The sequence below is a fragment of the Cherax quadricarinatus genome, chromosome 98 (assembly GCF_038502225.1).
Source record: "Cherax quadricarinatus isolate ZL_2023a chromosome 98, ASM3850222v1, whole genome shotgun sequence".
Taxonomy (NCBI): Eukaryota; Metazoa; Arthropoda; class Malacostraca; order Decapoda; family Parastacidae; genus Cherax; species Cherax quadricarinatus.
Window position 1 is genome coordinate 4,247,034 of NC_091389.1, and position 27,341 is coordinate 4,274,374.

A 27,341-nucleotide genomic window follows, 5' to 3' on the forward strand; every position below is an offset into this window, starting at 1 on the left:
AAGCCATTTAAGGCCATTTAATGACCTTAAATAAAGGGAAAGTTAATTTGTTAAGGAATCAGCTGGTAAATTACCAGTGACGTCACTGTCATGGGACATTACGTGTGGTGGGGTAATTTATACTTCCAGCCATTTTTATTAACATTTTGCAGTTTGGAAGTGGTAAATGAGTGTGTAAATGGTGATTAGAGGTGATGTTAATGGGTATTTAGGTAATGGGAGGCAAAAATAAGGGAGAACTAGTTTATGTCGCGGATTAAAGAGTTGTTACGCGGCCTTTGTTGTCAAACATCATTACAATAGATGACATAAATACCCCGTTACTATAGAGGATTTTGTTTACAAAATTCCATAAAAAGAATCGAATTGCTTAAAATTAGAGTTTAAAGGTATTAGATTCTAATTTAATAGATTTAGATCGTACATATAAAAGAGTTGAAGTATCTATAGTTTGTGTTTATCGAGCCGAGGTGAGGAAGCTTCAGACGCAGTTGATCATCGTCACTCACCAGGAGGTGAACATTATACCCTCGTTACACACTTGTGTGCAGCAGCCAGCATGAAGTGGCAGTACAAGGAGGAACATCCGTTCGAGAAGCGACGGACGGAGGGAGAGAAGATCCGCAAGAAGTACCCAGATCGCGTGCCGGTGAGTGTAAGGGAGTGGCATCTGTGACGCACTTCTCCCGCCATGACGCCATTATTAACCACATTTTAGGACATTTTGCATTTAAAAAATCCTTTTTAGTGACTCTAATGGCTCGTTAACTTCATTAACTTGTAGGGTAGTTAGTCTGTCCTAATTAAACCTTCACCTCGTGACTTAATTAACTTTAAAGTTATTTAATTCTCTTATTTCCATATTTAATAACTAATGACTTAATTATGTCTTAATTATCATGGGAAAAACTTGTAAAATTAAGCAAATTTGTCTTAAAATTGTAATTTCTTTTAATGTCATGGATCAAGATTCATATTTTACTGTTTAATATTTTTTTTGCCATACGTGTTTAGCGCTCTACTTGATAGTTGGTAAACGATGTCACATTTGTTCTTATTTACCTCTGTGAGTCACTTTTCTGGGTCATTATGGTGGGTAATTTACACACCTGTATCTGTGTACACCCGTACACGGGGTCCTGGTGCACACTGGGTCCAGGTACACACTGGGTCCAGGTGCACACTGGGTCCAGGTGCACACTGGGTCCAGGTGCACACTGGGTCCAGGTGCACACTGGGTCCAGGTGCACACTGGGTCCAGGTGCACACGGGGTCCTGGTGCACACTGGGTCCAGGTGCACACTGGGTCCTGGGGCACACTGGGTCCAGGTGCACACTGGGTCCAGGTCCACACTGGGTCCAGGTGCACACTGGGTCCAGGTGCACACTGGGTCCAGGTGCACACTGGGTCCAGGTGCACACTGGGTCCAGGTGCACACTGGGTCCAGGTGCACACTGGGTCCAGGTGCACACTGGGTCCAGGTGCACACTGGGTCCAGGTGCACACTGGGTCCAGGTGCACACTGGGTCCAGGTGCACACTGGGTCCAGGTGCACACTGGGTCCAGGTGCACACTGGGTCCAGGTGCACACGGGGTCCAGGTGCACACGGGGTCCAGGTGCACACGGGGTCCAGGTGCACACGGGGTCCAGGTGCACACAGGTACAACTATCATACCTGGGTAATTTACACATATCTTACTATATAATTGTACCTATGTACACCTGTACCTAATTAAACTTGGTTTTTAAGTTTATTAGTGTACAGGTGTACACAGGTACAGTCACAGGTGTGACCTACCTGGGATAACCTATAAAGTCTTTATTCTAGTGAAGGTCGTTGAAGGTCACTCGGGTGTTACTGATCCACTTTATATATCAGCAGGTGTTGAGTCACCTGTGTAACACCTGCTACATGATGATGCACCTTTGTTCACTCTTTACAACCAACATAATGGAAATAGGTCACTTTGACTTTGTTTTCTGGATAATTTACGTATTTACCAGGTATAAATAACTGAGGTTTGGTCAAATTTACGTTAAAGGAAACGTTAGTTCGCACGTGCAAATAATGTCGCCTTATTCGGGACTCTTAACTCCTTTTGCCTTTTAAAGTTATTTCTCTCAAACGTTCAGTGTTGCTCTGGGCTCTCCGCTATCCCTGTTCTTGTGAATGTTTGTATAGGTATAAATAGCCTAACTTTAATTACGTCCAGGTACGCATAATTTTACTTACGGTAATGCGTGTAAATGCGAATACAAATTTTTCTGCAGTGTATGCTGTATGGCCCTTGTGGGTTTAACACTTGGCTTTGATATAATCTGCAGTAGATAGGTAATGTGTACATGGAAATAAGTAGAGGACCTCAATGAATTTAAGCCATTTTGACTTCTTTGGGGTTATCCTGGTGGGTAATTAATGCTGTATACTTGTGTGTACCTGCTGCCTAAATAAGCTTATTTATACCTAAATAAACTTTGTGCCTAAATAAACTTACGCACAAAAGACCCCATACTAGCATGTGGTGCACTTTGGGCAGACTACGTCTTCGTCTACTGAAGAACTAGACATTGGTTATTAAGTAGCTTTTAAGTGTACGAAAGAAGCTAAATGAACACTAGTACTATTTTGTGTTTATATTTCATACTAATTCATTGATCGTCACTTAAGTGGAATTTCGTAGTTTCAAAGTGAGTTCAAGTTTATGGAATGATTGTAAGATGAACATTCTGGAAATTAATTATTTTCAGTAGAAATATGATGCATAGAAGATGAGAGATTTTCAGTGGCTTATTTCCATTGGGATCTTTGGATAATTAGTACTGTGTAACCTTGGTTTTCGTATGCCGTAGTTGGAGAAAATTCTCTATAAAATGTATTTTCAGTGTCTGGAACGGAACCAATTAATCTGTTCCATACACCCAAAAATATTAACAAAAATTACGTTTTGGAGAACTTTCTCAAACTGCGGCATACGAAAACCAAGGTTCCACTGTACTTGTGTGTACCTGTACTTCAATAACCCATAAACGGTCCAAGCAGATCTACGTTCACATGTGTAGCGCTACAAAAGTAGATCTACGTTTTTTTTTTTACATATTTTCAAATATAACAAAAAAAGTAGATATAAGTTTTTTTACACATTTTCAATGTAAAAAAACAAAGATCTACTTTCTTTACTTTCAAATGTTGAAAAAAACGTATGTATACATTTGGACCGTTTACGGGTTAAACTTGCATCAATAAAGTGAACTCTCTTCACTTTATTGGCTTGTCCTGGGTTAAATTTAAGTGCCAATAATACCTGTGCTTTCTAACCCTTTACATTCACACATTTTTGTGTAGAAATTGACTAGTTTTTCAGTTCGTTTGGTTAATTTTTGAAACTGATAAAGAACTGACTAAAATTAATGTTCAGAAGAAAGCCACCTATCAAGCAAAAATATTAGTCATGATAATGCTAAAATTAATATTGCTGTGCATTTAGCTCATCCAGCTTTTCATGTCTTTCCAACCCTTCTGTTATAGTAACTGTACAAACTCCCCAATTTAATACAGTGGACCCCCGGTTAACGATATTTTTTCATTCCAGAAGTATGTTCAGGTGCCAGTACTGACCAAATTTGTTCCCATAAGGAATATTGTGAAGTAGATTAGTCCATTTCAGACCCCCAAACATACACGTACAAACGCACTTTCATAAATACACTTACATAATTGGTCGCATTGGGAGGTGATCGTTATGTGGGGGTCCACTGTACTTGTATTGTTGTATCTTGCATGCCATCCTGCACTACAGTAGTTTGTAAATTAACTAAGTCTGAGGAAATGTACAGTTATCTTTCCCATGGAAAGCCCTAATTTTATATTTTAAACATTTAACCCTTAAACTGTCCAAACGTAGATCTATGTTCACACGCGTAGCCCTCCGAACGTAGATCTACATTCGGTTTTAAGTTGTTTCTTGTGTAAAAAAAAAAAATCTACGTTTGTAGCGCTACACGTGCAAACGTAGATCTACGTTTGGACAGTTTAAGGGTTAACTAACTGGGGCAGCTGGCCTTCAGCAGCAACAGCCTGGTTGACCACGCAAGCATCAAACGAGCCTGACCCATGACCGGGCTCTGAGAGTACCGACTCTCTCAAAACTCTTTAAACATAAAAGGTTTAACCAAGTGTGGTATCTACATTTGTTGCATGCAGGTCTCTTCAATACGGCGTATGCTGTCGGTGGCCCTGAAACCCAACAGAAGTCTCTTCAAAGTCTGTATTGTTAACATACAGCTCAGACATTGTGTAATCTGTATTGCTTCAGTCTTGTGCAATTTTAATTGGATTCCCAATCCATGATAAAATTTTTTCCTTTGTGATATAAAAATGCATACCTCTTCTGTTTTATTCATTTCATCTTTGATAGAATTGTGCTATTCGAGGTCGCCTGGTCACCGTTGTGCTATGCGAGGTCGCCTGGTCACCGTTGTGCTATGCGAGGTCGCCTGGTCACCGTTGTGCTATGCGAGGTCGCCTGGTCACCGTTGTGCTATGCGAGGTCGCCTGGTCACCGTTGTGCTATGCGAGGTCGCCTGGTCACCGTTGTGCTATGCGAGGGGGCCTGGTCACCGTTGTGCTATGCGAGGGGGCCTGGTCAGTGCTATGCGCCTGGTCACCGTTGTGCTATGCGAGGGGGCCTGGTCACCGTTGTGCTATGCGAGGGGGCCTGGTCACCGTTGTGCTATGCGAGGGGGCCTGGTCACCGTTGTGCTATGCGAGGGGGCCTGGTCACCGTTGTGCTATGCGAGGGGGCCTGGTCACCGTTGTGCTATGCGAGGGGGCCTGGTCACCGTTGTGCTATGCGAGGGGGCCTGGTCACCGTTGTGCTATGCGAGGGGGCCTGGTCACCGTTGTGCTATGCGAGGGGGCCTGGTCACCGTTGTGCTATGCGAGGGGGCCTGGTCACCGTTGTGCTATGCGAGGGGGCCTGGTCACCGTTGTGCTATGCGAGGGGGCCTGGTCACCGTTGTGCTATGCGAGGGGGCCTGGTCACCGTTGTGCTATGCGAGGGGGCCTGGTCACCGTTGTGCTATGCGAGGGGGCCTGGTCACCGTTGTTATACTGAGCTTTCTCTTCCTTACCCCATCCTTTCTTTTATTTCTGGGTATCCCCACATGACTCATCCCTTTAAACCCACCAGTGTATTTTTTTTTTTCTTATAGCAAAAATTCCTTGTCAGTAGTTAGTGTAGTGTACTGACTTGCTAAAAATGGCATGTTCTCCCATTCCCCCTCTATCAACCCTGTGATGTAGAACCCTTTCTATGGCATATAACTACTAAAGATTCCCCATTTTGAACTTAGAGTACAGTTGTTTGAAATTTGATTTCGTCCCTTTCATCTGGCCCATGAAATTGATAATTATAATATAACTATGATGTTACCTATGTTTAAATGGCTTTCCCTGCTCCTCAACCTATATCTTTGTGCCCTGGTACCTTATTGGCCTCTAACCCCCCTTAAGTGGAGATTGATCTGCAAATTCCAGAAAAATCTGCATGCTAGTCTAGATTGTTCCATTGTCATTTTATGTGATGTTCTGCATGATCTTTGTTCCAGAGAAGTTAGCCTTTTTTTTTTTTTGGGGGGGGGGGGGGGCTAGGCGGTAATTTCCCCCTAGCATTGCATCATTGATGAGTGGTTGCTAGAATAACTTGAATACTGGCAACTGAATGCTTGGCTGGCAGTGCACTCGGCTCGCGTATTGACCGTCCTGGGTTCTTTTCCCGATAAGGGTGCACAGGTTGGGCGTATTTACTTTCACATGTTGTCCCTGTTCACCTAGCAGTAAGTAGGCACCAGGGTGTTAGTATATTGTTGTGGCTTGCATCCTGGGGGTGATAGTATTCCTTAGGTCTTTGAAGTGAGCTGAGGTAGGATAACAGTTCTTAGCCTGTAAAATTGATGTAAAAAAAATATTTTTAATATAGCTCATTCTTTTCCTAGACATCTGTCATGTTACCACTCTTGTATATACAGACTCTTCAGTCCACTGCGCAAGTTTCCGAACCTTTTGTAACTAGGTAATTTTCTGAAATGAATTGGCTGTATCCTCGAGTGCAGCCTTGTAACTTCAGAATACTGTACAGTATAGTAGCTTCGGAGTTGCTATCCTAAGAAATTTAGCATGATTTTAAGTAACTTAACTGGATCAGCAGCAAGGCTTTAAGAATATGCCACGGATTAATCTTTAGTTTTTAAATATCCTCAAGTTGCGGCTTACCATATTCTCCAGTCCTTGACTTGCAGCTGGGTGCAAGTAAGTTGATATGAAGTAAGCTTTGCTGGTCCCTTTTTTATAGGCACTTATCACTGCCTTTCCAGTTTGTTGGCATCTTTTTACTGTTCTGTATTATAGAAATGTACCTGGGCACCTGTCTAAGGGATAATTCTCACAACAGTTGCCAAATCTTTGTAATTTTTCTGTTCTCAAACTTCGGTTCCTTCATATTGAAATAGTTTTATATTTTCTGTCTATCGAGTCTGAAAAGTTCCCTTACTAATAATGCGTATTGCTTTTGTTAATATCTGTTGTATATCTTTTTTGTTTTTTATTGGTAAGAATGCCGAGTGACCTAAAGTCAGTGTAGTGTAAATGTCACGACTGCTGCCTTGTCATCTACTTGCCTACTCTTGAATCCTATGGTGTATTATTTGTATTTCTTAAGAATATCTTTAACTTGTCAGATGTTTTTAGTTACATTTATATGGAGTATTATTCCTTGGCATTGGGGACCTTGGTGAATTTTTTTTTTCTCCTGTTTGTGCTACTTTTTATATATTGTTGGCATGTCTGTTAACCATTAAAGTATCTTTTTTTCCATTGCTTTTATCATGGTTTCACCCTACAGTAGAATAGCGTAATATTGCATAATCTTAGTGCTATGTATGCATCATATACCGGCCTTTGTCCTTTGCAATATTGCTTTGTCATTTCAGTATGTTTAACATTGGAGGAATGTTGCGTGTTCTCTCTGATCCCAGTTAGCCTTTGTCTTAACTTTCTAAACTCCCTTTCTTCCCTAGTTAATGATTGGTAACTGTCTTGTAGATCATAATTCACTAACAGTCGACAGTTCTCAAATTCTGATTTTCATTTCAAAATGTACAGTACATATGAAAATATATAACAAAAAAGCCTGTAGAATACCAAACATTGAGCAAACTTTAGACTCGGCTTGGAAGAAAATAAATTTTGGGGGGGGGGGACGGTATCGGTCCATCCACCCTGGAGAAAGTTTGAGGTGGTCAGTCAGTCAGTCTGTCCCTGAGTTGTACTTGAAGTGTTTAACTTTATTTGCCTCTTGAAAAAATAAATTTTACCTCTAGCATAAACTGAGGGACACACTAAGAATTCCTCAGATGTATCACACAAATTGTCATCCATTACATGTTCGAGTTCCTTTTAATCCTTTAACTGTCTCCCACATTGATCTACACCAGTGTCACTTGTGTAGATAAGTTTTAAGCACCGCTCCCTCAGATGCACTGTGATCGGTAAATTTTGGCCTAAACATGACTGGTTCTATGGTGAGTGCACAGAATAAAAATCCTGCCCCATGGAGTGAATGATGGGGTGGGGGGGATTATGAAGCAAATTATTTTGCATTACCATCTTAACATTGTGGTGTTTTAGAAGTGATTATGGTTTTGTTGGCTGTTTGTATCTGTTAAATGTAAGACAGTGATATAAATTTCAGAGCAGAAGTAGCTTAGAATAGGTCTGCAGTGTTCCACTGTTGTATATTCTAGTCCTGGCTCCTCTTGAAGGCACATGTCCAGGGAAAACTTCCCTCTTTTTCACTTTCCCCTGACTGTGGTTCGTAGGGTATAAACTGTGGTGACTTGGACTTCAACACTGATTTGTCTGTACATTCTTCATTTATTCAGATTCCCTATGGGGTTGATCAGACCTTGATCCACCGTGAGGCCTGGTCTCAGACAGAGCCATGGGGACGTTGACCCTCGAAACCCTCTCCAGGTAAATTTTACCACTTTCTATAAACTGAGGCTGAAGACATTTTAGGGTATGTAATGCATTTATTGCATGTTCATTTTTAAGGCCAGGCTCTGTTGCTCACTTATGTTAGTGCAAACATGTTATCTGGCTTCTGTATGCATTTGAAAATGGAAAAAATTTTCACTTTACAGTAGTAGGCTGGAATCAAACCTGCTGTATAAGTGGGGCCCTCCTGTATATAATGATACTGCCGCTCCTCGATTAGTGACGTACTCGTTTACTAACGACTCGGACTAGTGTGTATTAGAGCTCTTTTCCTCTATTCTTTTTATTACAATATACAGTACACTACTGTATAAACATTTAAAAATATACCAGAAATGTTATAAATGGGGCAAAGGTGTCATTAAAACAATATCATAGATGGTTGACAAACTCACTACCATTACAGTATGCTCCTCACTTAGCAACGAATTCGTTTATCGATGTGGTCTCGGTGAGAAGAGGCTGTATTCAATACTGACAAGTTGAGACACGTGCAACAGCTAGGTATAATTATTTTTATTCTGAAATCTAGTGCGTCTTAACTAATTTATCTGCACCAGTCATGATCATGCCACCTGTGCAACTTTCTTAACATGAATTTTAATCATGTTTAACAGCTTAAGTTGGTAGTTAAACAAAAAAATAAAATAAGAAATCAACATTGAATGGAAATACCAGATCTTTCAGTCCTTGTAAGTAAAACAGTATAATTAATATACTCTCATTATCTGTAATCTTCTCCAATGTTAATCATTCCATTGTCCGCCTTAGGTTATTAATCAAATTTGTAATTCTCTCTGCCTTAGGTTAATAATCAAAATTGTAATTCCTCTCTACCAAACCTATTAACATAATATAGCGTGAAATAGAATATTTGGTTATCTTGTATTCATTGTGAACTCTTGTATTGACCATTTTACAAATTAGCTGCACTCTTATTGTCTTAGGAATTTTAAATTAGGTTTACCCAAAATCTGCATACAAAGGGGCTTTTGGCATGTACACTCAATTATATGTACTCCTTTGTACAAATGTGTATCGTGCTGAAATACTTCTTATTCTTAGTTATATACCATGGTTGGTAAATTACTCTACAGTAGTACAGGAATGTGTAATTTAGTGTAATTGTGAAATCGCTTACAAAATCATAAGATTGCCGGCTGAGTGGTTAACACACTTGAGTTTTAAAGCTTGTTGCCCTTTGCTTCCAACACCGCCCATTCTGTGATTTAACTGTGATGATAAACTTAGGTTAGCACAACAGCCCAATATTTTGGTATAATCCTAATTGAGGGAAGTAGACACTAAACCCATAAGGGTTATATAAGAATTGAGAGTAGATAAAAGGGAAGGAAAAGTCCACTTCCTTGGATCATGATGGGATGTCCCTTCAAAAGAATTTGAATAGCCTTCTAGTGAATATATTTAATTTGAATGCCCTGAATATTCTTGTTTTAATACAGGTATTTTGCATATATTAACTATTCAGTTAGCATCAAGTTTTGTGCTTATTAGATTAAACTGGTGTCAGACGAGACTTCTTGCAGCTTGGAAGGATTAGAGCTTGTGGGAACACTGTTTACTTCCCACAGAGGGAACTGTAAAATCTTTGACTCTACCCAAGTTTCACATGGTTAAATTTATAGTATGATAGTATCTTCATGCTATGAGAAAAATATGGCCCTTCAGGGTTTCAATAATACATAACCAAAACTGTTGTGTAGGGTTATTAAAGGCTTGCTGTATTTAACCCTTAAACGGTCCAAACGTATATATACGTTTTCTTTGTCATTCATTCAACATTGCCACAATAAGCCTGAGTCGCCTAGACATGAGAGAATGGGTGTGTGCACTCACTGTTCACCATATTAAAATGTGTGTGTGTGTGTGTGTGTGTGTGTGTGTGTGTGTGTGTGTGTGTGTGTGTGTGTGTGTGTGTGTGTGTGTGTGTGTGTGTGTGTGTGTGTGTGTGTGTGTGTGTGTGTGTGTGTGTGTGTGTGTGTGTGTGTGTGTGTGTGTGTGTGTGTGTGTGTGTGTGTGTGTGTGTGTGTGTGTGTGTGTGTGTGTGTGTGTGTGTGTGTGTGTGTGTGTGTGTGTGTGTGTGTGTGTGTGTGTGTGTGTGTGGTGTGTGTGTGTGTGTGTGTGTGTGTGTGTGTGTGTGTGTGTGTGTGTGTGTGTGTGTGTGTGTGTGTGTGTGTGTGTGTGTGTGTGTGTGTGTGTGTGTGTGTGTGTGTGTGTGTGTGTGTGTGTGTGTGTGTGTGTGTGTGTGTGTGTGTGTGTGTGTGTGTGTGTGTGTGTGTGTGTGTGTGTGTGTGTGTGTGTGTGTGTGTGTGTGTGTGTGTGTGTGTGTGTGTGTGTGTGTGTGTGTGTGTGTGTGTGTGTGTGTGTGTGTGTGTGTGTGTGTGTGTGTGTGTGTGTGTGTGTGTGTGTGTGTGTGTGTGTGTGTGTGTGTGTGTGTGTGTGTGTGTGTGTGTGTGTGTGTGTGTGTGTGTGTGTGTGTGTGTGTGTGTGTGTGTGTGTGTGTGTGTGTGTGTGTGTGTGTGTGTGTGTGTGTGTGTGTGTGTGTGTGTGTGTGTGTGTGTGTGTGTGTGTGTGTGTGTGTGTGTGTGTGTGTGTGTGTGTGTGTGTGTGTGTGTGTGTGTGTGTGTGTGTGTGTGTGTGTGTGTGTGTGTGTGTGTGTGTGTGTGTGTGTGTGTGTGTGTGTGTGTGTGTGTGTGTGTGTGTGTGTGTGTGTGTGTGTGTGTGTGTGTGTGTGTGTGTGTGTGTGTGTGTGTGTGTGTGTGTGTGTGTGTGTGTGTGTGTGTGTGTGTGTGTGTGTGTGTGTGTGTGTGTGTGTGTGTGTGTGTGTGTGTGTGTGTGTGTGTGTGTGTGTGTGTGTGTGTGTGTGTGTGTGTGTGTGTGTGTGTGTGTGTGTGTGTGTGTGTGTGTGTGTGTGTGTGTGTGTGTGTGTGTGTGTGTGTGTGTGTGTGTGTGTGTGTGTGTGTGTGTGTGTGTGTGTGTGTGTGTGTGTGTACTCACCTAGTTGTACTCACCTAGTTGAGGTTGCGGGGGTCGAGTCCGAGCTCCTGGCCCCGCCTCTTCACTGATCGCTACTAGGTCACTCTCCCTGAGCCGTGAGCTTTATCATACCTCTGCTTAAAGCTATGTATGGATCCTGCCTCCACTACATCGCTTCCCAAACTATTCCACTTACTGACTACTCTGTGGCTGAAGAAATACTTCCTAACATCCCTGTGATTCATCTGTGTCTTCAGCTTCCAACTGTGTCCCCTTGTTACTGTGTCCAATCTCTGGAACATCCTGTCTTTGTCCACCTTGTCAATTCCTCTCAGTATTTTGTATGTCGTTATCATGTCCCCCCTATCTCTCCTGTCCTCCAGTGTCGTCAGGTTGATTTCCCTTAACCTCTCCTCGTAGGACATACCTCTTAGCTCTGGGACTAGTCTTGTTGCAAACCTTTGCACTTTCTCTAGTTTCTTTACGTGCTTGGCTAGGTGTGGGTTCCAAACTGGTGCCGCATACTCCAATATGGGCCTAACGTATACGGTGTACAGGGTCCTGAACGATTCCTTATTAAGATGTCGGAATGCTGTTCTGAGGTTTGCTAGGCGCCCATATGCTGCAGCAGTTATTTGGTTGATGTGCGCTTCAGGAGATGTGCCTGGTGTTATACTCACCCCAAGATCTTTTTCCTTGAGTGAGGTTTGTAGTCTCTGACCCCCTAGACTGTACTCCGTCTGCGGCCTTCTTTGCCCTTCCCCAATCTTCATGACTTTGCACTTGGTGGGATTGAACTCCAGGAGCCAATTGCTGGACCAGGTCTGCAGCCTGTCCAGATCCCTTTGTAGTTCTGCCTGGTCTTCGATCGAGTGTATTCTTCTCATCAACTTCACGTCATCTGCAAACAGGGACACCTCAGAGTCTATTCCTTCCGTCATGTGTGTGTGTGTGTGTGTGTGTGTGTGTGTGTGTGTGTGTGTGTGTGTGTGTGTGTGTGTGTGTGTGTGTGTGTGTGTGTGTGTGTGTGTGTGTGTGTGTGTGTGTGTGTGTGTGTGTGTGTGTGTGTGTGTGTGTGTGTGTGTTTGTGTGTGTGTGTGTGTGTGTGTGTGTGTGTGTGTGTGTGTGTGTGTGTGTGTGTGTGTGTGTGTGTGTGTGTGTGTGTGTGTGTGTGTGTGTGTGTGTGTGTGTGTGTGTGTGTGTGTGTGTGTGTGTGTGTGTGTGTGTGTGTGTGTGTGTGTGTGTGTGTGTGTGTGTGTGTGTGTGTGTGTGTGTGTGTGTGTGTGTGTGTGTGTGTGTGTGTGTGTGTGTGTGTGTGTTGTGTGTGTGTGTGTGTGTGTTTGTGTGTGTGACAGTACAACAAACCCAGGGATTCGCTAGTGCCATGTCATATAACGCACTCCTCTTACGAGGAAAAGTGATGTTGACCCTGAGTTTTGTGGCTTTGAGATGGATGTGGCCACGAGTGTCGAAGGTATCGGTAACCTTGATGGTAATCTCTGCAACATTTGTGCCACATACTTTGTTTTGATACCACTGGTAGTGTCATCCTGCCAAAATGTCCTGTGCCCTAAGTAGACAATTCTGCAGTATGTGTAATAAATGTTCGGCTGGCTGGTTAGCTCTCTTCTTTTCTGTCTCCTCTTTTTTTTTTTTTTTTTTTTTTTTTTTTTTTTTTTTTTTTTTTTTTTTTTTTTTTTTTTTTCTTTTCTTTCTTCTCTTATGCACCAGAATCAAGAACTAAGTTTATTTAGGGACAGAGGTACACACATATACAATTACAGTGGAACCTCAAAAATCGAACTGCTCCCAACTCGACCAATTATGTAAGTGTATTTTTGAGGGTTTGAAGTGGACTAATCTAATTTACATTATTCCTGATGGGAATAAATTCGTTCGGTAACGGCACTTGGACAGCCTTCTGGACTGAAGAAAGTTCGATATTTGAGGTTCCACTGTATCAGTGTAAAGTACCTAGGATAACCCCAAAAAAAAAAAAAAAAAAAAAAAAAAAAAAAAAAAAAAAAAAAAAAAAAAAAAAAAGCCAAAGTGGTATACAGGTCCGCCATCACAAATCTGGCAATCAGTTATTCGGTTCCTTCAGTTATTCGGCACTAATTTCGGCTAGTATACATGTAATTTCAAATTTCCGGGGTCACCACACCAACCTGCTGGTACTGTTTGGTGGCGCTACTTGCTGCATAAGTAGCATTGAAAACTGGGTTGGGCAAATGTTTTGTTAGCGTTCCAACAGTAGTGTGGGCCAACAGGCCTGCTGCAGTATACCTCCTTTCTTATGTTCTTATTTATTGTTATAACCTGCTTACTTTTAGCCCTAGCCATGGTTCCCATGAATAAAAGTTTTCGTTGTGTAAAGCACCTACACAGTACATTATCCATTAAAGATAAGGTGGCTTTGAAGCCACTGTTGGTTGCCATGAGCTCAGTCTCGTGATGCAGGGGAATATGCTTTATTATTACGCTAATATCAACACTACAGCTTATTGCCTATCACAATTGATCTAATATGACATAATAAACAATATAAATAACATAAAACGTGTTAAATACTCCAGAATGAATAATATTTGGCATAATACCGAGCAGTTCAACGGTAATATGAAGGACATGGGATACAAGTACCATTCTCCTATCCCTGTCTTGGGGGCTTATGTTAGAGAAAATGGAGTGTAGCACAGGGTTAACTGTGATATACACTCTTACTGCACCATAAAACTGAAACAAAAAGCTATTTTCTCTATATAGATTATCACTCATAGCAGCATGTGTAGAGAACCTAGAATAAACCAAAAATGTCAGACAACGTGGCTTGCTTCTAGTACCTGGCTTGGATTAGCCATATATGATATTTGGTAAATATTCAATTCCCAGCCAGGGTAGAAACATTGGGTGTGTTTCTTTACACTTCTTGTCTATGTTCACCCATCAGTAAATTGGTACCTGGGTGTTAGTCGACTGGTGTGGGTCGCATCCTGGGACACTGACCTAATTTGCTTGAAATACTCTGCATAACAAGCGGCTTTCGATATAGTAGTGTCACTGATTGCCAGCTGTGTCTGTATACCATATACATTTACGTGTAGTAAATAAATATTATTAATATTTTCTCAATTGTTGCGTTATCTTATTGAAACTTGGGCAGTGTATGATGGGAAGATACTTCTTAACGTACACCAAAATTGAAAGAAATCGGACCATAAATAGCGGAGTTCACTTCTCGGTCATTACCATCTGCTTAGCAGTATATTTTCGTATGGTTTTTATGGTTATATTCTTGTGTTTTTGGTCTCATTTGATAGAATGGAAGATATATTACAGAAATAGATATGATTTTGATTACTTTCATAACGAGAAGTACCTTGAAATTGCGCTCACAGTAGCGAAAATGTTCTATTCTTTAGCAAAGCTCAAGAGTAAACAAATGACGTCACCGTCCAATACCTGTCTGACGCCTGCCAGTCTAAATTCCAGTACAGAGTCAAGAATGGATTGACATTATTTATAAAATTATTACAATAATGCAGTAGTCTACATAACAGTAAATCTTTTTTTTTTTTTTTTTTTTTTTTTTTTTTTTTTTATATATAGTGGACCCCCGCATAACGATTACCTCCGAATGCGAACAATTATGCAAGTGTATTTATGTAAGTGCGTTTGTATGTGTATGTTTGGGGGTCTGAAATGGACTAATCTACTTCACAATATTCCTTATGGGAACAAATTCGGTCAGTACTGGCACCTGAACATACTTCTGGAGTGAAAAAATATCGTTAACCGGGGGTCCACTGTATATATAAAAATTTCAAATGGTAAGCAAAAGTAATATAAGAGGGACCTAGAGCTGTGACTAATGAACAGAATGTTATTTTAGTGCCAGGAATGTCTGCATTGTTTATTCTGGGTCCTATTTTGAAATTGGCATCTGTTGAAATTTGTGTGAAATTGGCCAAATTGCCAATTTCTGACCACTTTATTGGGTAGTTGAAATAAGTGACTGGGCGGTTTCTTGTACCCAGTCGACAGACTAGAAGTAAGTAAATAAGCAAGTTTATTCAGGTATACACAAATAGTTACATAGATTATCATACATATCATATGTATAGAGAACCTGGGATAACCCAGAAAAGTGAAAGTGACTTATTTCCAGTACCTGGCTTGCACTTGCCATACATGGTTTTTGGTAAAAAAAATTTTTTTTCTTAGTTTGGGCTATCTCATTGAAATTTGGGCAACGTATGATGGAAAGATGCTTCTTAACATACACCAAAAATAAAAATAAACTGAGTAATAAATAAGGGAGTTCACTTCTCAGCCATTAGCCGCCTCTTTGTGGTATATTTTCGTATGGTTTTTATGCTTATATTCTCGTTTTTTTTGGTCTCGTTTGATAGAATGGAAGATATATTACAAACACATGATTTTGATTGCTTTCATGACAAAGTACCTTGAAATTGAGCTCAAAGTAGCGGAAATGTTCGATTTTTGCTGATATTCAATGAACTTCGTGCAAGTCAAGTTGGTTAATTTTATTAAGTGAATTTTAACCTAACCACTCTGTAATCCGGCACACTACAGGTCCCAATGATGCCGGATTTGTGATGGAAGACCTGTACTGTGCTCGTAGATATAAAGCACAAGCATAACTGGCAAGTAGTACGCATTTCCTCTTGTTCAGATGTGATTCTGCAGCGTGTAATACCTGTTGGTTCATGAGACAGTGGAGATGGTTGGTTGAACAACAAGAAGAAGAAATAGAAAATGTATGCCATGGTTCACTGGGAGCAGTGCACCATCAGCAGCGCTGAGTGACTGCACCGTCATCAGTGTAGTGACGTCAGTCACTGCTTCAGGGAGTTTCATGTACAGTGGACCCCCAGTTATCAGCCATAATCTGTTCCAGGAGGTCAGCCTAAATCCGAAAACCGAAGCAATATTTCCCATAATTAACGAAATACAATTAATTCATTCCAGACACCCCAAAAATTTTATTATTATTTTTATTATTATCACACCGGCCGATTCCCACCAAGGCAGGGTGGCCCGAAAAAGAAAAACTTTCACCATCATTCACTCCATCACTGTCTTGCCAGAAGGGTGCTTTACACTACAGTTTTTAAACTGCGACATTAACACCCCTCCTTCAGAGTGCAGGCACTGTACTTCCCATCTCCAGGACTCAAGTCCGGCCTGCCGGTTTCCCTGAATCCCTTCATAAATGTTACTTTGCTCACACTCCAACAGCACGTCAAGTATTAAAAACCATTTGTCTCCATTCACTCCTATCAAACACGCTCACGCATGCCTGCTGGAAGTCCAAGCCCCTCGCACACAAAACCTCCTTTACCCCCTCCCTCCAACCCTTCCTAGGCCGACCCCTACCCCGCCTTCCTTCCACTACAGACTGATACACTCTTGAAGTCATTCTGTTTCGCTCCATTCTCTCTACATGTCCGAACCACCTCAACAACCCTTCCTCAGCCCTCTGGACAACAGTTTTGGTAATCCCGCACCTCCTCCTAACTTCCAAACTACGAATTCTCTGCATTATATTCACACCACACATTGCCCTCAGACATGACATCTCCACTGCCTCCAGCCTTCTCCTCGCTGCAACATTCATCACCCATGCTTCACACCCATATAAAAGCGTTGGTAAAACTATACTCTCATACATTCCCCTCTTTGCCTCCAAGGACAAAGTTCTTTGTCTCCACAGACTCCTAAGTGCACCACTCACTCTTTTTCCCTCATCAATTCTATGATTCACCTCATCTTTCATAGACCCGTCCGCTGACACGTCCACTCCCAAATATCTGAATACGTTCACCTCCTCCATACTCTCTCCCTCCAATCTGATATTCAATCTTTCATCACCTAATCTTTTTGTTATCCTCATAACCTTACTCTTTCCTGTATTCACCTTTAATTTTCTTCTCTTGCACACCCTACCAAATTCATCCACCAATCTCTGCAACTTCTCTTCAGAATCTCCCAAGAGCACAGTGTCATCAGCAAAGAGCAGCTGTGACAACTCCCACTTTGTGTGTGATTCTTTATCTTTTAACTCCACGCCTCTTGCCAAGACCCTCGCATTTACTTCTCTTACAACCCCATCTATAAATATATTAAACAACCACGGTGACATCACACATCCTTGTCTAAGGCCTACTTTTACTGGGAAAAAATTTCCCTCTTTCCTACATACTCTAACTTGAGCCTCACTATCCTCGTAAAAACTCTTCACTGCTTTCAGTAACCTACCTCCTACACCATACACTTGCAACATCTGCCACATTGCCCCCCTATCCACCTTGTCATACGCCTTTTCCAAATCCATAAATGCCACAAAGACCTCTTTAGCCTTATCTAAATACTGTTCACTTATATGTTTCACTGTAAACACCTGGTCCACACACCCCCTACCTTTCCTAAAGCCTCCTTGTTCATCTGCTATCCTATTCTCCGTCTTACTCTTAATTCTTTCAATTATAACTCTACCATACACTTTACCAGGTACACTCAACAGACTTATCCCCCTATAATTTTTGCAATCTCTTTTATCCCCTTTGCCTTTATACAAAGGAACTATGCATGCTCTCTGCCAATCCCTAGGTACCTTACCCTCTTCCATACATTTATTAAATAATTGCACCAACCACTCCAAAACTATATCCCCACCTGCTTTTAACATTTCTATCTTTATCCCATCAATCCCGGCTGCCTTACCCCCTTTCATTTTACCTACTGCCTCACGAACTTCCCCCACACTCACAACTGGCTCTTCCTCACTCCTACAAGATGTTATTCCTCCTTGCCCTATACACGAAATCACAGCTTCCCTATCTTCATCAACATTTAACAATTCCTCAAAATATTCCCTCCATCTTCCCAATACCTCTAACTCTCCATTTAATAACTCTCCTCTCCTATTTTTAACTGTCAAATCCATTTGTTCTCTAGGCTTTCTTAACTTGTTAATCTCACTCCAAAACTTTTTCTTATTTTCAACAAAATTTGTTGATAACATCTCACCCACTCTCTCATTTGCTCTCTTTTTACATTGCTTCACCACTCTCTTAACTTCTCTCTTTTTCTCCATATACTCTTCCCTCCTTGCATCACTTCTACTTTGTAAAAACTTCTCATATGCTAACTTTTTCTCCCTTACTACTCTCTTTACATCATCATTCCACCAATCGCTCCTCTTCCCTCCTGCACCCACTTTCCTGTAACCACAAACTTCTGCTGAACACTCTAACACTACATTTTTAAACCTACCCCATACCTCTTCGACCCCATTGCCTATGCTCTCATTAGCCCATCTATCCTCCAATAGCTGTTTATATCTTACCCTAACTGCCTCCTCTTTTAGTTTATAAACCTTCACCTCTCTCTTCCCTGATGCTTCTATTCTCCTTGTATCCCATCTACCTTTTACTCTCAGTGTAGCTACAACTAATATTAACAAAAATACATTTTTTAAAGATTGATTATAGTTTTACATACAAAAAACAAAGAAATATAAAGCACTAACATTAATGATAAATGAACATTACGTACCTTTCGTTGAAAAGACTTGTTGACGTATTGAAGGAGAGAGGTAGTTGGGAATCCCTTCCATAAGGACTTCAGATATCAAAGCCCTCTCTAGGGTTACTTCCCTTCTGTCATTTACTGCCACAGTACAGTGGACCCCCGGTTAACGATATTTTTTCACTCCAGAAGTATGTTCAGGTGCCAGTACTGACCGAATTTGTTACCATAAGGAATATTGTGAAGTAGATTAGTCCATTTCAGAACCCCAAACATACACGTACAAACGCACTTACATAAATACACTTACATAATTGGTTGCATTCGGAGGTGATCGTTATGCGGGGGTCCACTGTACATTCATTACTTGCCTTGAAATATTTGTAGTCTTAATGTAGATCAAGAGGCGAGTAGTATTTATTTGTAGGAAGTCGGTGTAGGTAGCCCCCCCCCCCCTCCCGGGCTACATTACACAGTCATATTAGTACCGACGACATATGTTCACCGAGTGTAATTGTTTTTAACAACTACTTTTAGATGCCATCATAAACAAAGGGAGAAGTAACGAATAATTCATGCTGAGAATTGTCAACAAACGTGTATGAAGGGCAGCTACTGGACCAAATGCCAAATTCAGTTCTCTGTATTATAAAAAATGTAATATTTACCCTCCACCCTCCTTGATTCACTGTTACTCACCACTCCCTAGCATTTAAAGATTGCACGTTTATATGCTATGTAACGTGTTTCTTGTATAATTTTGAAGAAAATGTCAAGAGGGATTAATGAAAACACCTATATTAACCTAAAATAAAACATTCAGTGTGACCAAGAGTGATTATTATTACGCGTCCAATACAGCCGGTTTCAGAGTTGCCAGCCGAAATCCAGGGTAGAATTTCGGCCAAAAAAGCAACCGAAATCTGATTTGGCCTGTATCCGGAACGGCCGATATCAGAGGGTCTACTGTACTACAGCATTTCTGAAAATATAATTGGGACCTGTAATTTGTGTATAGCGTCTCCTCACTTAGCAACGTACACCTACCATCCGACTTACGACCGAGCTTGGTTCCGAGAAACCGGTCATAAGTCGAAATGGTCGTAAGTCGAACTTTACTACTGAATATCATCACATTTTTGATCTTCTTTATTTCTTCTATTGTCCATGGGGAAGTGGAAAAGAATCTTTCCTCCGTAAGCCATGCGTGTCGTATGAGGCGACTAAAATGCCGGGAGCAATGGGCTAGTAACCCCTTCTCCTGTAGACATTTACTAAAAAAGAGAAGAAGAAAAACTTTATAAAACTGGGATGCTTAAATGTGTGTGGATGTAGTGCGGATGACAAAAAACAGATGATTGCTGATGTTATGAATGAAAAGAAGTTGGATGTCCTGGCCCTAAGCGAAACAAAGCTGAAGGGGGTAGGGGAGTTTCAGTGGGGGGAAATAAATGGGATTAAATCTGGAGTATCTGAGAGAGTTAGAGCAAAGGAAGGGGTAGCAGTTATGTTAAATGATCAGTTATGGAAGGAGAAAAGAGAATATGAATGTGTAAATTCAAGAATTATGTGGATTAAAGTAAAGGTTGGATGCGAGAAGTGGGTCATAATAAGCGTGTATGCACCTGGAGAAGAGAGGAATGCAGAGGAGAGAGAGAGATTTTGGGAGATGTTAAGTGAATGTATAGGAGCCTTTGAACCAAGTGAGAGAGTAATTGTGGTAGGGGACCTGAATGCTAAAGTAGGAGAAACTTTTAGAGAGGGTGTGGTAGGTAAGTTTGGGGTGCCAGGTGTAAATGATAATGGGAGCCCTTTGATTGAACTTTGTATAGAAAGGGGTTTAGTTATAGGTAATACATATTTTATGAAAAAGAGGATAAATAAGTATACAAGATATGATGTAGGGCGAAATGACAGTAGTTTGTTGGATTATGTATTGGTAGATAAGACTGTTGAGTAGACTTCAGGATGTAAATGTTTATAGAGGGGCCACAGATATCAGATCACTTTCTAGTTGAAAGTTAAGACACATGTGCAACATCTGGATATCTTTATTGTAGACGTTTCGCCATCCAGTGGCTTTATCAATACAGATTCTAGGACATAATAGGAAGACAGTAGAACTATATACAAAAGATGAGGTAATCAGTCCCTCGGCCTTGGAGTTAGTGTTCACAGCATCGTGGTGGAGGAGAATCTGGAGCAAAGACAAGACTGGCAGTTATATAGGCGTCAGTGGATAGGGACGGGCAGCAGACGAGGGCAGTCACAGGTAGGCGGGATTCCCCAGTGGAAGTCACTTTCTAGTTGTAGCTACACTGAGAGTAAAAGGTAGATGGGATACAAGGAGAATAGAAGCATCAGGGAAGAGAGAGGTGAAGGTTTATAAACTAAAAGAGGAGGCATTAGGGTAAGATATAAACAGCTATTGGAGGATAGATGGGCTAATGAGAGCATAGGCAATGGGGTCGAAGAGGTATGGGGTAGGTTTAAAAATGTAGTGTTAGTGTTCAGCAGAAGTTTGTGGTTACAGGAAAGTGGGTGCGGGAGGGAAGAGGAGCGATTGGTGGAATGATGATGTAAAGAGAGTAGTAAGGGAGAAAAAGTTAGCATATGAGAAGTTTTTACAAAGTAGAAGTGATGCAAGGAGGGAAGAGTATATGGAGAAAAAGAGAGAGGTTAAGAGAGTGGTGAAGCAATGTAAAAAGAGAGCAAATGAGAGAGTGGGTGAGATGTTATCAACAAATTTTGTTGAAAATAAGAAAAAGTTTTGGAGTGAGATTAACAAGTTAAGAAAGCCTAGAGAACAAATGGATTTGTCAGTTAAAAATAGGAGAGGAGAGTTATTAAATGGAGAGTTAGAGGTATTGGGAAGATGGAGGGAATATTTTGAGGAATTGTTAAATGTTGATGAAGATAGGGAAGCTGTGATTTCGTGTATAGGACAAGGAGGAATAACATCTTGTAGGAGTGAGGAAGAGCCAGTTGTGAGTGTGGGGGAAGTTCGTGAGGCAGTAGGTAAAATGAAAGGGGGTAAGGCAGCCGGGATTGATGGGATAAAGATAGAAATGTTAAAAGCAGGTGGGGATATAGTTTTGGAGTGGTTGGTGCAATTATTTAATAAATGTATGGAAGAGGGTAAGGTACCTAGGGATTGGCAGAGAGCATGCATAGTTCCTTTGTATAAAGGCAAAGGGGATAAAAGAGAGTGCAAAAATTATAGGGGGATAAGTCTGCTGAGTATACCTGGTAAAGTGTATGGTAGAGTTATTATTGAAAGAATTAAGAGTAAGACGGAGAATAGGATAGCAGATGAACAAGGAGGCTTTAGGAAAGGTAGGGGGTGTGTGGACCAGGTGTTTACAGTGAAACATATAAGTGAACAGTATTTAGATAAGGCTAAAGAGGTCTTTGTGGCATTTATGGATTTGGAAAAGGCGTATGACAGGGTGGATAGGGGGGCAATGTGGCAGATGTTGCAAGTGTATGGTGTAGGAGGTAGGTTACTGAAAGCAGTGAAGAGTTTTTACGAGGATAGTGAGGCTCAAGTTAGAGTATGTAGGAAAGAGGGAAATTATTTCCCAGTAAAAGTAGGCCTTAGACAAGGATGTGTGATGTCACCGTGGTTGTTTAATATATTTATAGATGGGGTTGTAAGAGAAGTAAATGCGAGGGTCTTGGCAAGAGGCGTGGAGTTAAAAGATAAAGAATCACACACAAAGTGGGAGTTGTCACAGCTGCTCTTTGCTGATGACACTGTGCTCTTGGGAGATTCTGAAGAGAAGTTGCAGAGATTGGTGGATGAATTTGGTAGGGTGTGCAAAAGAAGAAAATTAAAGGTGAATACAGGAAAGAGTAAGGTTATGAGGATAACAAAAAGATTAGGTGATGAAAGATTGAATATCAGATTGGAGGGAGAGAGTATGGAGGAGGTGAATGTATTCAGATATTTGGGAGTGGACGTGTCAGCGGATGGGTCTATGAAAGATGAGGTGAATCATAGAATTGATGAGGGGAAAAGAGTGAGTGGTGCACTTAGGAGTCTGTGGAGACAAAGAACTTTGTCCTTGGAGGCAAAGAGGGGAATGTATGAGAGTATAGTTTTACCAACGCTCTTATATGGGTGTGAAGCATGGGTGATGAATGTTGCAGCGAGGAGAAGGCTGGAGGCAGTGGAGATGTCATGTCTGAGGGCAATGTGTGGTGTGAATATAATGCAGAGAATTCGTAGTTTGGAAGTTAGGAGGAGGTGCGGGATTACCAAAACTGTTGTCCAGAGGGCTGAGGAAGGGTTGTTGAGGTGGTTCGGACATGTAGAGAGAATGGAGCGAAACAGAATGACTTCAAGAGTGTATCAGTCTGTAGTGGAAGGAAGGCGGGGTAGGGGTCGGCCTAGGAAAGGTTGGAGAGAGGGGGTAAAGGAGGTTTTGTGTGCGAGGGGCTTGGACTTCCAGCAGGCATGCGTGAGCGTGTTTGATAGGAGTGAATGGAGACAAATGGTTTTTAATACTTGACGTGCTGTTGGAGTGTGAGCAAAGTAACATTTATGAAGGGGTTCAGGGAAACCGGCAGGCCGGACTTGAGTCCTGGAGATGGGAAGTACAGTGCCTGCACTCTGAAGGAGGGGTGTTAATGTTGCAGTTTAAAAACTGTAGTGTAAAGCACCCTTCTGGCAAGACAGTGATGGAGTGAATGATGGTGAAAGTTTTTCTTTTTCGGGCCACCCTGCCTTGGTGGGAATCGGCCAGTGTGATAATAAAAATAGTCATAAGTCGAGCAGGTCGTAAGTCGGATGGTAGGTGTACTTGTTTACCGACGCCTCGGACTTAAAACAGGCTCTGACCAGTATTTATACCTAAATGTATGTTAGAGCTGATTTCCTCTATTGTTTTTCAATATACAGTACACTACTGTATAAACATTTAAAAATATACCAGAAATGTTATAAATGGTACAAAGGTGACATTAAAAACAATATCAAAGATGGTTGACACAAACCCACCACCATTATAGTATGCTCCTCAATTGAAGAAATTCATTTAACGACATAGTCTTAGGAACGGAACTTTTTCGTTAACCCTTTGAGGGTCGACAGGCCCTCTCCGAAACTCGTTCTCAGGGTCGGCCAAATTTCAAAAAAAAAAAAAATTATTTTTTCTTATGAAAAAATAGAGTTTTTTTTTCTAAACATTATAGGATAAACAAAAAAAATTTACCATCAATACTTACGGAGATATGGATGCATGAAGTTTGCAGAAAATGAGCCGCGTATGGCAACAGCGGCGACTGCCGCTCACCCGGTAAACTTTAGTTTACTTGTATTTGAAGGTTTGTTGTTTTTTTCACTATTTTATTTTTTCACATAACTTATGTGGCCTGTGAGACCAAAGTAAGGTGCAATGTACATATATACACTCGTTGTATACAACACAATAAGCACACAAACATAATTATCAATATATTGTTTACAAAACTTGTTTACAAAAACAAACAATACAAAACATTGTTTATTATTATTGTTCTATAATATATATACCAATATACAGTCACTGAACATATTCCTATTAGTTCTGCAGCTTGTGGAACTCTGAAACATGGGGTCATACACAATGGTGTTTTATCTTTCTCCCTCATTCTATCTCTTTCAATCTGTCTCTCTCTTTCTATCTGTCTATCTATCTCTGTCTCACAGGTACACATAAATACAAGTATACATAGTATAAATTACCTAGGATAACCCAAGAAATCCAGACAAAGTGCTATACTCTGCTTGAAGATGTGAGTAAAAGTGATGACGCAGTCTTGTGGCTCTCTGAGACAGAGCTAGATGGATAGACAGGGAGCTTGACAGACAGGCAAATAGACAGACAGAAATGTTAGTATACCAGCAAAAACAAAGGGAGGGCGATGTTCATCTCATCATTTGGCATCAGCTCTACCCTCATTTACCCTCATCAAACGTCAGCACTTATCAGATGTTATCTCCCCTTATCTTGTTACTGTCATGGGTGAACATTTATTATTACATATTATTATTATTACCTATTATTATTATTATGTATTATTATTATTATTATTATTATTATTATTATGTATTATTATTATTATTATTATTATTATTATTATTATTATGTATTATTATTATTATGTATTATTATTATGTATTATTGTTATCATTACGTATTCTTCTTCCTCCTCCTCCTCTTCCTCCTCCTCCTCTTCTTCCTCCTCCTCCTCCTCCTCCTCTTCTTCTTCCTCCTCCTCCTCCTCCTCTGCCTCCTCCTCCTCCTCTGCCTCCTCCTCCTCTTGCCTCCTCCTCCTCTTGCCTCCTCCTCCTCTTGCCTCCTCCTCCTCTGCCTCCTCCTCCTCTGCCTCCTCCTCCTCCTCCATTCTTGGAACAAGTTTGAAGAGCTTGTAGTTCATAATCACTATCATTATCATCACCAATGCTCACATCTGAGTCTGGGATTTTGGGAAATAGGAGTTTCCTCTTTGATTCTGGTACAACTGAACGACGGCCCAGCACCAGAGGTGGAAGGCTGTGGGTTGTCTGGGTTTTCCTCACTATTACCCATATTATGGTCATTAGTTTCGGTCAAAACCTCACCAGAACCTTGAAACTCATCTTCACTGTCACTTCCATCTGTATTAGAACTGTCACTGGGGAACAAAAGTGTCCCAATTCGCCGAGGAGTGAGGAACTTCTTAAAACAGGGCACGGTGGAAATTGTGTACTATGATGGCATTCCCACAATGCTCCACTGGGTCCCAGATTTTTTTCCTACTGCGCACACCCACCACACAGACCCATTCTCTCACATCTAGGCTTATCAGCCTTTTCCTGTGAGATTTGAGGCCGCTAGAATTTATGCGTACTAGTACGACAAAAACCCCTACGCGTAAGACGTACTAGTACGACGAAAACCCTCAAAGGGTTAAGTGAGGAGAGGCTGCCATAATTTCGTTTATTTTCCATCAAATTTTGTACTTTTGCTTTATTACCTCCAGAAAGTTTCTCTACCTTTTCACAAGGATTTTTTTTTACCCTGTAGACAGTTTTCAGATTGGGGGCTTTGGACCCTCAAGGGGTTAATAACAAAGGAGTACTGCAGCAGACTTACTGGCCCAGCCTAAGCAGATGCATCTTGCCCACCCACACCCACTCATGTGCTTGTCTAACCTATTTTTAAAGCTACACAAGGTTTCAGCTTCAATGACACTACTCAGGAGTTCGTTTCACTCATCCACAACTTTTCTTTCTGCAGGTAATTGTAGAGAAGGCTCCCAAAGCTCGCATTGGTGACTTGGATAAGAAAAAATATCTAGTTCCTAGCGACCTCACTGTCGGACAGTTCTATTTCTTAATCCGCAAGCGCATCCACCTGCGACCAGAGGATGCTCTCTTCTTCTTTGTCAATAATGTCATTCCTCCAACCTCCGCTACCATGGGCTCGCTCTATCAGGTATGATATGAATTGCATTAGTGTTCTCAAATAACTTTCACATGAAGTTTTTCTAAGTGTGGGTCATTTGTGTATTGTTAGTCTCAGTATTGTGCCTCTTTGTTCTGTTTTTTTATGACTTTACGTTACTTTATGGCTTAATGTTAGTGTATTGCTATCCTAGTAATGTTCTCATTCTTTGTCAGTTAATTTCATCTTGTAAAAATTTTCTTAATAAATTTCCCTATTTACTACTAAACTAAATTTTCCTTAACCCTTAAACGGTCCAAACGTATATATACGTTCACTCGCGTAGCGCCCCAACTTTTTTGAGGAAAAAAACAATCTTTTCTTTTAAAAGGAAAAAAGAGCATATGGTACCCAGGCATCCCCAATTATTTTAATATGGAACAGTGAGTGTGCACACCCATTCTCTCATGTCTAGGTGACTCAGGCTTATTGTGGCAATGTTGAATGAATGACAAAGAAAACGTATATATACGTTTGGGGCGCTACGCGCGTGTATGTATATATACGTTTGGACCGTTTAAGGGTTAAATCATAATGGCTGGGTAACTTGCAGTTTTTAGAAGAAACTATATTCATAATCTATAAACTTGCTTGACAAAATGAATGTTAACTGCAATTTGTCCCTCTCTGGTGCTGAGCACTCGTACCATCGTGGGGGCAAGAGTTGGGCACCAGTGTGCCCAAGATTCTTTTTAGCCTAGGGAACTCTCCCCTAGAATTAAAATTTGTAATGGCTTACAGCCTATAGCTTCGAATGAAATGTGAACGTTGTTATAGTTTGAACTTAACCGTTTGAGGGTTGGAACCCCTGATCTGAAACTTGCTTCAGAATTTAAAATCCAGTGGAACCCCTGTTGCCGAACGCAGTACTTGTCAGACAAATTGGTTTTCAGATGAGGAATTACAGAATGAAAAGTCCTGGTTTTTGTATGTGCCCTTAGTCGTGGTTTTTGTACGTGCTCTTAGTTATCAGCTGACAACACTTGGATCACATGATCATCAAACAGTCCACAGTATGGGTCTCGGTAAATATAGCAACTAACGCACGTTCTGTAAACACACCTTGAGCTCTTGCCGTGCCTCTTGTGAACTTTGCTATTTTTGCACTTTTGGTGCCTTTTTCTATTTTTTTTATGATACTCCATCAGGAGTCCAAAGACGGATATACATGCAAGTAAAAAGAAAAGTTGCAGGAAGCACTGTTGAGGTTAAAGTTATTTGAAAGTATGAAGAAGATAGGTTCTTCATGGTTGATATAGCAAA

General features: G+C 40.9%; 1 protein-coding gene across 2 annotated transcripts in view; it reads left to right on the forward strand.

Annotated features, from left to right (window-relative positions):
* The first annotated feature begins 462 nt into the window (after positions 1-462).
* The window catches only part of LOC128702502 (gamma-aminobutyric acid receptor-associated protein), a 40,035-nt gene continuing 13,156 nt past the window's right edge, over positions 463-27,341 (forward strand). For both annotated transcript variants that reach the window (XR_008409120.2, XM_053796770.2), the window contains exons 1-2: positions 463-649; positions 25,872-26,069. Coding sequence is in view for 1 of the 2 variants with exons in the window: in XM_053796770.2 (XP_053652745.1) it covers positions 560-649; positions 25,872-26,069 (288 nt within the window). In the remaining variant the exon portion in view is untranslated. The remainder of the gene's footprint in view (positions 650-25,871; positions 26,070-27,341) is intronic.